The sequence below is a fragment of the Aulonocara stuartgranti genome, assembly GCF_965226115.1.
Source record: "Aulonocara stuartgranti genome assembly, chromosome: 1".
In the NCBI taxonomy this organism is placed as follows: Eukaryota; Metazoa; Chordata; class Actinopteri; order Cichliformes; family Cichlidae; genus Aulonocara; species Aulonocara stuartgranti.
This window is the reverse complement of record NC_138939.1, coordinates 39,995,768-40,013,192: the sequence shown is the minus strand read 5'-3', so window position 1 is coordinate 40,013,192 and position 17,425 is coordinate 39,995,768. Positions and strand designations below refer to the sequence as shown.

Here is a 17,425-nt window from a genome sequence, read left to right as displayed (position 1 = left end):
AAGCAGAACCATCTGCAGCTCAATGTGACCAAGACCAATGAAATGATTGTGGTCCCCGTTTCCATCCATATAGTGGAGGACTATAAATAACTTGGAGTACACACTGACAACAAACTGGAGTGAGACAAAAACACTAGCCCTGTCTCTATTTTGTGAAATGGCTGAGGGGTTTTTTAACATCTGTTGGACAACGCTCAAGATTTTCGATGAGTCTGTTATGGCAACTGTGACACGCTGCTGCATGGCTGAGGGTTCAGATATCTATTCCTGTTGTTTTTCATAATTCATTTGCTCAGCTTCTACCCATATGCCGTGAGTATGTCAAGCTACCATTAGCAAGTATATGTAATATAGTATATATATATATATATATATATATATATATATATATATATATATATATATATATATATATACTATGACTACTATGGATCAAAGTATACAAAGAGCATATGATTAAGACCAGGAGAGTTCAGAGAGCATAACTTTCAGGAGAGGGACTGCTCACTATTTCCCTGTTGATCATCTATGAAATGAGCACACAATTAATTTTAATTATCTATGCTGTGGCTCTCTGGTGATGCCATTCTGTCCTTCTTTACAATAACTTGGTCCAGGGTGAAATGCCTGAGTGACTTCTTGAGGGATTATTCTGAAACTACAAAATGTACACATATTCATATTCCACACAAGAGTAATCCCCTGACAATATCCACCGAGTGCATTTTGTGAGGAACACGTGTAATTTCAAATGCATTGCCTTGTTACTTTTTATGTCAATGTCTGAGCAAGTAGTGATGATGTAGCAGTCAATAATATACTGAAATGTTACCAAAACTCTGTCCAGTGTTTTGAAATATTACATCAGACAATTCACATGCATTAGTCTATACAAGCTCAATTAAAAGGATTAAAGAACCTCTGCATCACTCTAGAAAGCTATTGTTTTTAATGACTCCTTTGGCTCTAACAAGGGAGCCCTGGTATCTGTGCATTGTATGTCATGTACTTTGTGCAGCAGCTGGAGGAGCAGCATACACTGTACACCTGGATATCAGTATAAAGACAACAAAGATGACTTTACGGTCATGAAGCGGCCAAATATTGTGTATTGCATTTCCACTTGGATATGATCCGGATTGGAAGTTCGCGGATGACACCACAGTGGTTGGACTCATCTCAAGGGGGGATGAGTCGGACTACAGAGATGAGGTCAACAGACTGACTGAGTGGTGTTCAGTTAACAACCTCCAACTGAACACCACGAAAACTAAAGAACTTATCTTGGACTTCAGGAAGGGCAGAGCAGACCCGGCCCCACTTTACATTCACGGGAACTGTGTGGAGAGGGTACACTCCATGAGGTTTCTGGGCGTGCAGATCTCTGATGACCTGTCCTGGACTGCAAATACTACAGCGGTGGTTAAAAAGGCCCAGCAGCGTCTCCACTTTCTGAGAGTGCTCAGGAGGAACAACCTGGAGGAGAGGCTGCTGGTGACATTTTACAGAGCCACCATAGAGAGCATCCTAACGTACGGCATAACAACATGGTATGCAGGGTGCTCAGCTGCGGACAGGAAAGTACTGCAGAGGGTCATCAACACAGCCCAGAAGATCACTGGCTGCTCTCTGCCCAGCCTGGAGGTCACTGCAAACTCTCGGTACCTCAGCAGAGCTGGCAATATCATCAAGGACCACTCTCACCCCAGCAACCAACTGTTTGAACTATTACCGTCAGGCCGACGGTACAGGTCACATAAAACCAGGACAAACAGATTCAGGGATAGCTTCTTTCCCAGAGCTACCACCGTAGTAAATAAGCACAAAAACAATTGAACCTATTCCATACCGTCACTGTCATTATATTATGCTGCTATTCATACTGTCATTATATTAATGCTGCTATCCTGTATATATTGTACATACTATTGTTTGAGTACTTACAATTGTTTTTTTTTTTGTACTTTTTATATTTTACATTTATATTTATTATTGAAACTTGCACCAAGGGAGTGGCACTCCAATTTCGTTGTACTCTGTACAATGACAATAAAGGCTATTCTATTCTATTCTATTCTATTCTATTCTATCCAAGAAAGACAGCTGAGAGACAAAGCTGATGACGAAAATCAAACAATCCCTGCTGATGAATAAATAAAAATAACAAGTCCTGCTGATGTTGACCTCTAGCTGCCAAGTTCAGCCAAATTCAGCATGATGAACCTTGTTTGGGGGGATAAAACTGCGTTCTGTTTTTGCCTACTGTTAGCTTTCTTGTGTATACATATAGTATACAGACATAAGCTACCATTAGCAAGTATATGTAAGACAGCATAGACATACTACAAATTTCTATTTGTAACTGTTGAGGCCTTTACAGACTAAACAGAGGCTCAAAGATGTAGCACACCTCTGCACACCTCCCTCAGCTTGTTCCTCATCTGTGGGTGAATAACTGTTGCTATAATTCTGGACCAGGCCGTCTCACTTCTTCTCAGTAGTAAAGATTATTGTGGGAGACAAGGCGGTGGCAATAATAAGGTAGAAAATGAACAAAGGTTGTTAGAGTTTCTATTTATTGTTGTAAAGAAAGGGAGAGGTTTTTCACCCTATTCTCCACCTGCATGCGTTAAGCAAGCGTCTGCAGTCTTACAAGTTTAAGATGCTAACACTTTTGAATGGAGTTGACTAAAGATACTGGGTTACAACAACTGATCTAAAACTACACTGACTTACTTTCTTGGTACAAGGGTCACCAAAGCAGGCATGTCCACATCTTTCATTTGGTACAGTTTCTTTTCTGATGCAACCAAGGGGGATTTATGCCAGTGGCTGGACTCAAACTGGCCCCCTTTCATTTGCCAAGAAACCTGCTTACTTTTATGTGGCTGTATACTTAGACCACAGCCAATTTGTAAGGTCTGCACTCAAAGTTGTAACCTACAGATACCAGGTTCTGCCTTTTGGGTTGTCTGTCACTTCTCAAACCCTCACCAAATGTTTTGAGGCAGCGTTAGTTCCCCTCAAAGACAGCGGTATTCCTGTCATTTGGATCAAGCTAGTGCAGGATGCTACAGAGAGAAAGCGGCAATGCAACTGTTGTTGGATCTGTCACACAATCTGGATTTCTCAGTGACCTTTCAGTAAAGCTTGCTACCCTGACTCAGTAGTTGTTAGAAATGTGGGCTCGAAATACGCTCACCTTTCAGCCACGTACATTTGCCAGGACACCGAGTGCCATGTTTCATGTCAGCCTCGCTTATTTTCAGTTGGGATGCTGATGGGGCTCCCAAAGGATTTTAGCTTTTTAATTTCTTTGCTGTTTTTCTTGCTGCTCAATCTTTTAAGCATAAGAATGTTTCAGTGCTGGACTGTCTCACACTATCGATTACCAAAACTTGCTTATTGGCTCTTCACGCTTGGAGGGAGCCCAGGCTGCTGAGCTAGGAGTCTGCAATTGGAAAGGTGTCTTTTTCCAAGGTCATGTCCACAGACACCTCTGCAAGGGGATGGAGCTGCATTTCCTGTGTTATGTTGATTCATTCAGGATGTGTATTTATTTGACCATTTATTTGTCTGCTAAGCGAATCCAGCCAGAGGTAAAGCTCTGTTTGAACACAGGGTCTCCCACTGGGTTGTGGAGTCTCCCTAGCTTACAGAACCACCAGTGGAATGGGTGATATTTGTGCTCCGGTCGTCATCACTGTGCTTTTGTTTAGTTCTATTACTTGACCGTGATAGTGCAAGTCAAATACTGGTCGTCTGACTCCAGTTCTGTGGCTGCTATGTGGGGTGTGTATATGTGTCACATACTGTATGTGTTGTGCCAACTAAAGTGATTGAAAGGGAACAAAATGTTATGACTGTATCTTTTGTTCCCTGAAAGAAAGGAACAAAATAAAGCCCCAGGTTTGTCCATCGACAGCTGGACTCGGATGACGGGGTGTATATGTGCAGTTATCTTCAACCAGGATACACACAGGTGTGTTTTACCTCTTCTTCAGGGCATTAAAGTTATAGTTCGTCACATTTCATCTCTTTGGACAACTTCATTCTTGCCTTTAAGTCTTGTGAAATACCACTTTAACATTTTTAAAAACAAAAGCTAGTCTGTGCCATTTGAAAGTGCTAAAATAATAAAATAAAGCCACACAAACATTCTGCTCCCTCGTTTGTTTTTGCATTGTTTGTGTGGGTGGGTGGTCAGATGCTACTGAGCATTTTTTCTGTACAGCTGCATTATAATGCAAATGTGGTCACAAAAATGATTAAAGAAGTAAGATTTATGAAAATAACAAAAAGTCTATAGAATATTACTTGTGAAAAACGACAGAACAAAATCCAGTTTTTTATTTTTTGTGATTTTCACATTTTTGATGTTGAATTTCATTTAGTGTCTGAGCTTTTAAAACATGCATAAGAAGCTGGATTGTGTTGGCTGCCTAAGGGTAAAACGTCTTTTAAAACATGTTTTGAAGTTTTTCATTTAAAATGCAAGACTGCAAAAGAGGAGAATGTGTATGTTTCCTTGGTCCTATATTCATATTAAACAAATAAAGAGGCAGGGAACGCTGTTTGATTGCTGCTCACACTGACATTATGGACACTGAAATTAAACCTCTATTTCAAAAAAGCACTCGGTGTTATAACAATGATCAAAGGTTTAAACGTAGCCAGTGTGTTGCTGTGTATTAAGGTCCATTAAATAAGAAGTGGGTTTTTTCTTCTTCAAGCAGGACACCATGTGTGATATGAAAAATATGAGGTAAGTAAAACCTTTTTTATTCCTAAAGTTATATTTAGGACAATGTCTCCTGTAGTTATTACCTTATGCCACATACTATCCACTAACAGAGTAGCTAACAGTAGGTTAGTAGCTAATGTTAGCTTAGCTAATAGTACTCAGAGTAGCCACAAAATTTAAGTAAGGTTGTCGTGACATAAGCTGAACATTATTATTGTAAATATGGATAGAGAACTAGATGCAGCACACACACACACACACACACACACACACACACACACACACACACACACACACACACACACAAATTCCCACAGTAATATAACCTGTCAGATGATGAAGTAAAATACAAATTATATATCAAAGCAGCCATAAAAATAATAAAAAGGAGAACCAAAGTTCAAGTAATGCAGATACCTGTGAGTTGTAAAGTACTGAAGTACAGTACAGAGTAAATGTTGATCACCTTTTTGAATGAAAATGAGATGGAGACTCACCTAAACTAAGTGCTAGTTGATAAAAGCTGAGGTCAGTCTGCTTTAATATTTTTAATTATGCACCACACTGAGTTTTGTAGTGTGGAAGCGATATCTGCAGCAAACATGGGGTGCACTAGACCATATTGATTTAAAAGCTTTTGTGAAATAAGGTGAAATAATATAATAATGTATAATAAATATTGCATTAATTAAAATGTTCAAAGGTTGATTCTGTTCATCTGGACGTCGCGTTATCTGGGAGAAACGTTTCGTCACTCATCCAAGTGACCTCTTCAGTCTCACTTTGGAGATTTATTTTCCTGGATGATTGAGAATGCATCAAGACATTAATTAAAATGCATTAACATGTAAAAATCTTAAAACAAAAACTTTTTTACAAGCCAATAAAACTCTAGTCCACTGACCTTAGGGTTGTTAGGTTACTACTTAATTATTACTAATATTAATAAAGGTTTACACCATTGTAATGTCTTGTTTTCAGCATCACAAACATTTTGCAACAAAGTACAGGTCAAACTTCAGAATGATGATATGCTTGGGTGTTTTCATTACAGCCACTCATTCTCCTTTAAAGGCTTAAAGGCAACATCTCCTTCATTCACTTGCAGATTTAAAACTATTCAGATTCAGAAGACTTTATTGTTCCCCAAGGGGCAATAAGAGACTGACCTTGCCGACCGTACAGACAATACCATCTATGTTGGAGACAAAACACTGTCAGTGCTCCTGTTACGATCAGCAAGCCTGAACACAGAGTACAGGTACATTTCAATGCCTTAGAAATTTCTATTGCATAGACATTTTATTTTATTTGACTTTGACCTTTGACTGTACTTATTATTTATGTATTTTTGCATTTAAAAAAATGTTTTCGTTCAAAAATATCATTTTAATATGGCACATAAATAAAGTCAAAGGGTTTAGTTTTTTGACAGATGACCACTTCCTTCTGTTTTTTCACTTTTTTATATTTTATTGTTGCCCATTAATAAAACAAAAGTATTTCTTATCCCATTACATGATGGAATAATTACTCGATTACTAAAATAATCAATAGCTGCAGCCCTACTGAAAAGAGCTTTCAAAGACTTAAAGGTGTGACCCAATACTTTTGTCTGCATAGTGTTTGTAGAATTGAGGAAAACAACTGTGGGAACAGGTTTCTCTCGGGGAATTACCTGCACTACAAGGGTATACTGTTATTTGTTAACACTTTCACATACGCTGTTCTTTTAAGATCCTACATATCCTGTTTTTTACATTTACCGGTCAATAACATATTTAGCTGCAAAAGGTTATCCAGCAAGAGAACAGGGATAGAGCTGGACTGGCACTTCAGGCAGTATAAAGCCTCAATGCTGGACATCTGATTTATCAAGCCTCACCCAGTTATCTATGGGCTGCTCAAAGATGCAGTGGCCAGCAGAATGGCTAATGTAGGACAGGGCATAACTAAGGCTGTCCTCATGTTTAATGATGATGAATATTTCAAAGCACACTCCTCCACTGCCTCTATTTAAAACTCGACTTAGCAACAGACCTTGAACCAACTGGGTTCACAGGAGGATGAACACCTATTCAACCTACTGAGAAACTAAGCCAGACTAAGATATTGATGTAAAGGAGGAGGCAACAAAAAGATTATTGAGATAAAATGGTTGAATACTTTGCACTAAAAGGGACTAAGAATGAGTTCACTTGGTAGATTTTCCACTGAAACGCCAACAGTCAAGGGCTTTGCTTTTGAATGCAGAGCTTGCATTCTGACCTAAAGCTAATGAGGGATGTCAGTGTTTTACAAAAACGGCTGCGTTAATAATGTCAGGAGGCTGACTGCAGTGATTATATTGGACGCCAGCTCTGTTCTGGTGCTGTGCCTACGTAACCATTAAAACACTATGAAAACACTAAGAATACAGGTTTGGACATCTTTCTTAATACATTTAATTCATTTTAAAAGCATATTTTATATTTACTCATGCTATCTTTGTCTAGAATAAAAATTGGTTTGATGATCGGAAACATGGAAGTGTGATGAATCTCCAAAAAATTTGAAATTAGCAAGGAGGTAAATACTTTTTGACAGCACTATGAACAGATAGATGAAGTTGCTAACCTCAAGAAATCCTCCCAGTGGCTAGAAAAGACTTATTTAAAAGACACTACAGATCCAGTGATCACGGTAGCACAAGAACAGCACCACATCCATAGGGGCAGAAGTCTACCACAGCTGACCTCTATCTTGGAGAACAACCACTACACACTGTCCATGTCAGTTTTGATAAGCTAGCAAAGTTTCATTTGTTTTCACCTTCCAGACTGTACTTAGTTTGTAATTGAAGTATAAACAGGGCACCAACTCTGAGAAAAAAAGACTATGGAACCCAATGACAGGTTCATCCATCCATCTTCTTCTGCTTATCTGAGGACGGGTCGCGGGAGCAGCAGCCTAAGCAGCTTGTCCGGGGGAACACCATGCTTTCCCAGGCCAGCCAAGAGATATAATCTCTCCAGCGTTTCCTAGGTCTGCCCCGGGGCCTCCTCCCAGTGGAAGGTGCCCGGAACACCTCACCCAGGAGGCATCCTTGTCAGATGCCCGAACCACCTCAACTGGTTCCTTTTGATGTGGAGGAGCAGCGGCTCTACTCTGAGCCCTCCCGGATGGCTGAACTGAACTGAAGGGAGAGGCCAGCCACCCTTCGGAGGAAGCCCATTTCTGCTGAACCCATCCCTGACCCGGAGTGGGCTCTCCACCCTTTTCTGGCCCAATGAAAGGTGCTATATGCACTGATGTGGACACTAAGTCCACATCAGTGCAATATCATCAGCAGGAGACAGCTACGATCAAAGCTGGAGATTCAAAGGCAACAGCACAGTGAAAACAATAGTGAGAATAATGGACAAACATTCTCTATACACACACACACACAACTATATATATATATACACATATATAAATATATATATCGTATCAGGGGGCGTTGGGGCTTAAGAGGTTAATAGCATTGTTTCTTCCTCCCCTCAGCAAGTATTGCTAGTCTATCTATCTCAACTTCCTGTTAAGCACACTGCTTTTTGCTGTTTTCCCTCAGAAGCTCAAAATCTAGCGCTTTTCAGTCTGTGTCTAATCTATATCATTTCAGTCTATACCAAGCATAGAACAGCAGTTCCTTCATTACACATAAATGACTATTGTATAGAAAATATTGCATGTTAGTCTATTGCACACTGAAATGTGGATTGCATATAGAAATATATATCATACTGGATACATTTGATTTTGTGTGTATTTTACTGATTTTGTTTTTCGCCATCAGTCTGACTGTGGTGGGAAAGAAGCTGTTGTGGAAGCGTGTTGTGTGTGTGACAGACTGTCCACTCTGCTGCATCTCTGGCTGTATCCTGATTGTTTTGGTGCAAAGAGGGTGTGACCTGAAGCAACACATCATCAGAGACCTGACTATCTCTGATGATGTGTTGTTCTCTTTTCTTACAGCGCTCTGTGTCCACTGATGGAAGATCCGTTCATATAATCCTCTCTGCAGGCTTTATGACTCTCTGGAGAGTTTGTGGCTGTAGTGAGACTCAAAGTAGCCACCAACCAAGAACCCCCAGCTACCTGACAGAGTTTCATTAGTGGAAATGCTTGTAGATGTGAACACTGCTCTATGCACCATCCCCACTGGCAGTATCACTGAAATCTTAAGTACTTGGGTATTCCACAGGCCAGTGGGAATGATTCAAAAATACATGAAGTTCCACATTTCATGATGAAAAAAAGAGCATCTGTAAATACATCAGAAAGACGGCCCTCAGAGATGGCCTCAGACAGCTGAAGACAAATGGTGATGCTGAACAGGAAGAGGAATTCATGGACATGGACAACCAAGTCCCTGCATGGGATTACAATCAACAGATAGATGAAGTTGCTAAGATCAAGAAATCTGTCATGGTTTGTGTCTCTGTGTCTGAGGAGCGTGTGGGATGCCCCGGTGGCCACCCTCAGGCTGGGCCATCACCTTCACACCTGCATCCCACTCCAGGCGATTACCAGGAGGACTATTTAACTCTGCACAGACGGCTGCTCCACGCCAGTCCGTTAGTCACCCCTCAGTGGTAACTTGGCTCCCCGCAGAGTGTGTATCCAAGTGTTGCTTGAACTGTGTTAATTCTATCTCCATGTGCTCAGGTTACTGTCTGGTGTTTCGTACCTGCCACCTGCCTGCTTGGATCTCTGAGTGCACCACCTCAGAGTCCCACGGTCCGGCTCTGGCCAGATTGCTATAGCCCTGTCTTGTTGTGCCTCTCCCTTCCCCTGTACACGGACCTTTTCCCCTTTGTGTTGCAGCCTCCCAATGACGGCTTCCCTGTGTGCTTTGTCCTCCTGGTTTTCTTCAGTTCGGCGATTTCGCCTCCCTTGGTTGTTCTGGGTCACCTTTTTTTTAAATAAATAAAACCTGTACTTGCTCACTCTGAAGTGTATTGAGTTTGCTTTTGGGTCCCGCTTGTGTGCGCGACCTGCGGTTAATGACACTTATTTGTAATTATGAAGTGTTTCTACTTCTGTACTTCTGAATTACTTTTCAATGGAATCAGACAAACTGACCTTCATTGCAGAGGGAGCCAAAAAATCCAGCGAGACATTTGCAGTGGCCGGTGATGTGGTGGCATGCCCCATCGCTGTGGACACACTGAGGACACATCTGACTGCAACGATGGCCATAGAAGCCAGGAGAACATGCTGTGGAGGAAAAATCCACATTATGGCTCATCATGTGCACTCTGTGATGCTGTGTGTACTGGGAATAGCGTTCTAGCCATTCCCTCGTCCCATGGGTCAGCCTGTTAGCTGTATTAGTTTTGATTTGTTTTTCCTTCCCACACAGGAAGGACTCATAAGTCTTCCTCTGGCCTTTAATTTGCTTTAATTGACGTAACTCTAATTACTCTAACTGGCAAGGCAACCCTCTTCCCTCATGCTACAGGATTTTCCTCATTATGATAATTGTGTAAATTGTGAATCAAGAGAGCTTAAATGTATTACTCTGATGCCAAAAGAAGCAGAAGAAACGGTCATACAAACACACTCCATGTACTCACTCTATGAGCATCATCAGACTTGGGCTCGATTTCAAGCAGATGCAACATGAATGAGTTGCAGTTATTTTCTTAAACAAAATAAATGAACTTTAAGCTTCAGTTTCACTGGGCCATTACCATGGGAATTTAGACTCTTAATTTCAGAACACCAGCATCACCCATTAAATAAACCACCGTGTACAGGTTAATATGCAGGGTGACACACAGATCCCTAATGCTAAAGTCAGTAAAAATGGCGATATCCTTGTGGTTATTTTCACCCTGACTGAAAACAAGCCTCAAAATTGATTTCTGTAAAACTCTGATGTTTTCTCCTCCTCTGAATCTTTACAGAAGAGGTGGAAGTGCCAACATAACCCACAGCATCCCTCTGGCCAGCCACGAGGACTGTTTCTGTTTTCGTAAGACAAATGCTGCGATCATTAAATTTGCTAATTAGTTCTGAAACAAATTTTACACAGACTTTATTTCAAAGACCTGCGAAGAAGTTACAAACTGGAATAACAAAGATTATCCAGTAGAAACAGTGCACCAGGTGGCAGCTATCACTTTATTCTAGTGCCGTTAATCTCGTTAAAATGACGTTAACGGCATAACCGCATTAACGCGGTAAATCTCCGTTAGCAAGTTAGCGCCCCGTGCGTGGGACTGCACAGCGTCAACGCGTTAGCAAGGTTCACTCGTTAGCACGTTAGCGCTGTCCAGCCCCATGCACGGGGCAATCTGGGCTAACGTGCTAACAGAGATTTACCGCGTTAATGCAGTTATGTGGTTAAGGTCATTTTAACGAGATTAACGCTGACAGCAGTATTTTATTCATTTCTCCTTTTTTACTAATTGTATAGGAGTCTTGTTAATAGTACTATTTGTAGTTTCTATTTAAAGCAAAATGTCAGGACTGCAGCTGTGGTCGAGTGAGTACAGTACACGACTGCAGAAACGTGGGTGTGAAAAATAATCCCTTACTTCTTCTGCAGTTGGTGCCCCGGTAGCCTGGAGCGCACACACAGGTGCCGTCCTCTGGAGAACAGGAGCCCCCGTTCTCGCAGGTGCAGCTGTAGGAGCAGTTGGGTCCCCAGCGACCCTCCTCGCACACACTGTCACAATGGACACCTGCACAAAATACACACAAACACACACAATGTAGGCTATAGTAAAGCAAACAGCTTTATTCTGCCGAGCGCTGAGCTATGAGCTCTTAAATAAAGTCAAACTGGTATTCCTAACACAGAGGTTCACATGTCACTTAAAGGTGAAAAGTGAGACGGCAGGGTGATAAAAAAAAAAAAAAATCAGCAGAGATGAGTAGAGTTCTCACAGGAACTCAGCTAGCAGTTAACATAATGCTGTACTAGCAAACTGTGGGCTGTAGTAAGTAAACCTGGTCACCTTCACTTAATTGATGTCTTCCAATTGGCCCCCGATTGTGATATTTGTGATATCTGTTGATCGATGTAATGTTTAGACACTTATTAAGCATTGGAAATGTCAATAAACTGTTATTTAGTTCATTATATTATAATCAGGCTGTCTGCAGGTTTTTGTGTTGTGTGTGTTAGTCTAAAACAAAAAGATGGTAAACTGGTGTGCATGTAAAGGTGATAACTGGCATTGTGTTCAACAAAACCAAACATGCTTTTAATTATTTTGCTGTCTAAATATTCATTTGTGTGTGCACATGTATGAATAAATGTCAGTTTATATGAATAAACACATAAAATCTCACAAATACTACCCAAGACTTTTCCCTGTCTAATTCTTTGGTAAAGTGTCTCCGTCTTTCATCAGTCTTGCATGTGTGTGTGCGTGTGTCCTGAGGGGCAGCAGTCTGTCTGCACAAAAACTGGTCTGCACAATAGTTCAGAGCCCGTACGGCTCACAGGGGACAGTCTGACGGAATAGAAACAGAGAGTATGTGTAAATACAGTACACGTCTCACTTCAGCCTGCAGCTCATTAGAAACTTTCTTTGACATTTAACATTTCTTTCAGACATTATGATGCAATTAATAACATTCTAACATCTAAACTTAACTTAAAAAGTAAAGAAATGTTTGTTTGGTCGATTATTTCTTTGTTGTAACAATCCTTCTTTTCAATAGATCGTAGAGTGCTGCTGGAAAGTCAGTTTATTTCCCTTTACATCCCTAAGATCTCTTTAAATAGTAGAGTTGTGTATGTGAATTGCACCCCTGAAAAAACTGCCACCGAATCTTCTCAGCCAATGCCCAACAGCTTATTCTGTTATTGACTCTTGATTTTGAGCTGGTACTGCAGGTGCTGGCTGTCAGGTTCCTGATTGGCCCAGATTAACAGCACCTTTGAGCGCGGACTCAGCTTCAATGGTGAGCTGGTGTCTGCTTCAAACATGTCCTGTTTATAATTATATCTATGTACCTCTATCCTTCAACAATGCATTCATATGTAGTGGAATGGACAAATAAAATAAAGGATATTTTCTTCAATCTTTCATTTTTATAGTATGACTGCTTATGTTTATATATACCAAATTTTCCAGTGCTTGAGCCTACAATAATAATTAATCTTATCGTATGTTATCTTAAAATCACCCATTAGAATTATTTTTTCCGAACACTAAATCAGTCACAAAAATCAAATCAAAACTCCAAGTGCCAGCTGGACAACAGATAACAATAAACTGCTTTTTCAGTTATCTGTTGTCCATCGATGGTTAATTCAATCAGTTCCAGTTCAGTTCAATTTTATTTTATTTATATAGCACCAAATCACAATATTGTTATGTAGAGACAGTAATACAGAAAAACCCCAACAATCACACGACCTCCTATGAGTACGCACTTGACAGTGGGAAGGAAAAACTCCCTTTTAACAGGAAAAAACCAGCAGAACCAGTCTCAGGGAGGGGCGGCCATCTGCCGTGACTGGTTGGGGTTGACGGGGAAGGAGACAGGACAAAAGACATGCTGTGCTTCATAAGTTGAAGATTGCTGCTGCTGCTCGTCCATCCTGTCTTGAGAATTCTGACAGGACGACTCGGGTGTGTTGATTCCTTTAAACTGACGTATTCATCCCGCTGTAACCAGGTTTCCTTCAGTCAGAATAAACTGATGTGTTGATCAGTTATTAAATCCTTTACTAACAGGGACCTTATGTGTACTGATCCACATTTAAGTGCTTTATCTTTGGTGCAGTTGAGGATGCTATATTGTTATTTAATTTCATTTGGAATTGTTTTTTTGTGAACAGACATAGTTTCTGCAGGGATGCAGCTCTGGATCATAACAGGAGGAAGGACGCTGCAGAGATGGTGTATAAGACTCTGCTTCCTGGTCCCAACTCTGGATAAATTTGGTCAGACTTCTACAAATGAGAGCTGCTCCGTCTAAAGGGGGATGGGTACCATCTCTCCTAACAAGACCACGTTTTCCCCAGAAAGTTGTTCGGTTTACACTTTACTCTCTGCAGACTTTTTAAATTTGATCTCACTGAGTCAGAGTGTAAATAATCACAGGAGAATCTTTGGGGTCTTTAATTGATATGCACTGTATTATCTTTCAGCTTCACAGACTCTCACAAGTCTAATTGTCATTCATAGTTATTACCTGAACTGTAATTACACAGGCTTACTAATTTCAGTCTAACGCAGATATCTGGTGTTTCTTTGTTTCTTCAAACTTCATGTAGTCGTTAACTCTAAACTTTGATCTATCTATTCATCAATATGTTGAAGTTTCCCTCAATGTCAATTCATTATCAGTTTTCCCTCTGGCAGTGAATTAAAATGTCCTCTCCATATTCATCACCTCTCATATTGATCCTCTCTCACCACAAGTTTACTAATTGACAATTAGTGGATGAAACAAGGAGAGGTACAACTCGAACATGACAATTAATAAAGTAAACAAGGGCACGGTGAAGTGTAATATCACTGCTGAGGAGAATGTTTGTGTAAAAAGGCTCTCTTGAAAGGTGCCTTATCCGTGGGAACATTTGTAAAGTTGAATTATTGAAAACAGCTCAAACTCATCCAAGCTTGAACGTCCCTAGTTTTAGAATTATAGGTTTGAATCTGCTGTGTGTTTGTCATATCGATTTGTAGTCTGAATTCATACCTTATTGTTGTCTGCACCCTTCTCCTCTGTCTTCTATTCCCCATCCATGTTTTATTTTATTCTCCTCTACTGAATGTGTGTTGAGGTATTTTCCATAACTGCTCCAGCTGCCCTCATTTCAGAGGGTCTAGATATGGCCCATGATCCCATGTCCCCTGAAGAGGCCAAAGGTCAAACTAAAGTGCATTTTTTAAGCTCTTCTGGAGTGTTTTTGATGAAGATTCATCAGTTTCATTGGATAGTTTTCAACGAAGTTGTTCTTCTCTGAGACCATGTGACTACAGAGGCACATCTAAAATAATTTTTAAACCCACTCTCAGTATATTTATTACTTTGTTGTGCACCTTCGATTTGATCTTCCAAGGGCTGGTTTTAGAGAGACACGAGACGCACGACAGCTTAAATAAAACTAATACAGTGGTCGGATTTCAGGTAAATTCATCAGTGGTACAAAGTCACTATGTTGACTTAAACACCATTAAATGTACCAAAAAATGTAATTATTCAGTGCCATCAGCCAGCAAGTGTCATTGATTGCTACCATGGAAACACTAATGCCAGGGGAATGTATCATGGATATGGCATAGGTCTTACACAATAAGCTGCAAAATGAAGAAGAAGCTTCTGAAGAAGCTTCTCGGATGAGAGGTGAAACGTCTTCAAGCAACTTAAAGAAGTCCAGACGCTTTTCTTTGCAAGCTCCTTAGACTACGATGACCTGGATGACTGAGTAGCTTCACAGACACCTGCCTGTGAAAGTGTCACACGTGGTTTATAAAGCACTTTGAGTGCTCGAGTAAAGTAACAATTTCATATAGTTCATATTCATATTGCACCAAATCACAACAACAGTCACCTCAAAGTGCTTAATGCTTCTATGTGAAGACTACAATAGTACAGCTAAACCCCAACAATCAGACGACCCCCTTTGAGCAACTTTGGTGAGACTGGGAAGGAAAAACTCCCTTTTAACAGGCAGAAACCTCCAGCACAACCAGGCTGACATAAGCTTTGTCCAAAAGGAACGTTTTAAGTCTACTCTGAAAAGTAGAGCTGGTGTCAGTCCCCCAAATCCAAGCTGGGAACTGGTTCCACAGAAGAGGAATCTGAAAGCTGAAAGCCTCCCAATTTACTTTTTAATATCCTAAAGAACAGAAGAAAGACAGCAATCTGAGAGCGGAGTGCTCTATTGGGGTGATATGGGCGGTATGGAAAGATGGGCTCTGATTACTCAATATTATTTGCTATATAAGAACCAGTCCGTTTGCCATTTACATAATGTTTCAGCACAAGATATATGTTACATTACTGTGCTCAACATTAGGCCCTGTCCCACTTTGTCCCACTTTTTCAAAGATCATGTTTCAATCCTTCTGTTCACTCTTTAGCTGAAAAAAGTAAAGGAAAAGACAAATGTGATTTTTTTGTGATATGTGTATATTCAATGTTGGGTCAGTGAACTATACGTTATAGAATAGAATTCTATAGAATAGAAAAGTGCTATATAAGAACCACTCCAAATGCAATGCAAGTGGTGTAAAGCACCCAGCTACTGGACTCTAGAGCAGTGGAGATGTGTTAGAGCGGTTTCTGCAAGGCAGAACTTTTCATCCAGGTCTAGTCTGACCTCACAAATGTTTAATAGAATAGCCAAAAATTCCCATGAATACAGGAAAACTTTGCCACAAGACTGGAAGCTGTTATAGTGAAAAAGGGTGTCATTAAAGTTACTTAATACTTTTAATAATATAGCGTAGAAGGGTTATTATTGTTATGAATATTCAGTGAATGTAAAATTGGGAAAATGCTTTGAATGGCATTTTGTCAACAGACTGAAGCAGGTGTGCTGGTATGAATAAATATTCTACTGTACCACCAATATGCAACCAAAAATGCACAAATTATATCACAGTTGCCAAATGCTTGACTTTGAGGTCAAGGCCACTAAAATGTGAACTTTCTGTGGTATCAATCTGAACATCATAGGTGTTCTTTCTAATGTCACTGGATTCACAGCATTTTCAAATGTTGGCTCAAACTGCAGCTCCATAACTCACCCGTCCAACCTGCAAGACAGCGGCAGAAACCCGTAACTGGATCACAGCCATCGGAGTTAACGCAGTCACATTTCTCTCTGCAATCCAAGCCGTACGATCCATCCTAACAGCACCAAGACAAACATCAGAGAAAACACATTTTTTCTTTTATTAAGTAACTTAACGAAACATTAAAGAAGCAAAGTAGAATGCTATGAATGAATGCTATGAGCACTCACAGGACAAGGTACGTCACAGTATTCATCCGTCCAGCCTGGGGAGCAAGCACAGGTTCCACTGACGGGGTTGCAAGCTGCCCCATTGGCACACTGACACGTCTGATTGCAGCTCAGTCCCCAGGTTCCACTGGAGCAAGGGATGGAGCAGTCGACACCCTGCCAACCTGCTCAGACGACAGATCATTTTAGTTTGTAATGGACCTTTACTCTGCAATTAAGTATTATAAGTTTTATATTTCCGTATGTTTGACCTTGTGATTTTGATTTATTTTATGACTTTTCTTCTAACTTGGTGTAATTGTAGTTTATAAGAATGTGGATCCTATTTTCTCTACATTATCCATCTTTGCTGTATTTGTTATAATGACTAAATACGTGTCAATACCTATTTTATAGCTGCAACAGTGTCCAAGAGGCACGAGCCGACAGACAGACATATTTACAGTTTAAACAGATTATCAAAAGTAGTTTATTTGGAGCAAAAAAAAAAGTCCCTTTCCCCATCTTTGATAAGTGTTTCCAACAAACAGTTTGAGTAATCGTTTTTCTGTTTAACTTCATTTCCTCTTCCAAGTAAGTCTGTCTGGTTGTTGTTTGAGTTTTTCCTGCAGTGACAAAAGTCATAGAAATAAGCCAAGCTGCAGGACACAGGAGTTCATCGTTACTAAGGGCTGTACATTGAATTATCAGAGCGTATGTTAAACATATATCCT

General features: G+C 40.3%; 1 protein-coding gene across 9 annotated transcripts in view; it reads right to left on the bottom strand.

Moving 5' to 3' along the window:
- LOC309705044 (multiple epidermal growth factor-like domains protein 11) overlaps nt 1–17,425 on the bottom strand; it is a 245,181-nt gene that overhangs the window by 28,499 nt on the left and 199,257 nt on the right. For all 9 annotated transcript variants that reach the window (XM_082530613.1, XM_082530615.1, XM_082530616.1 and 6 more), the window contains 4 exons: nt 16,713–16,876; nt 16,495–16,597; nt 11,311–11,457; nt 9,851–9,985 (listed from right to left, as the gene is read on the bottom strand). In XM_082530613.1, the coding sequence (XP_082386739.1) occupies nt 9,851–9,985; nt 11,311–11,457; nt 16,495–16,597; nt 16,713–16,876 (549 nt within the window). The remainder of the gene's footprint in view (nt 1–9,850; nt 9,986–11,310; nt 11,458–16,494; nt 16,598–16,712; nt 16,877–17,425) is intronic.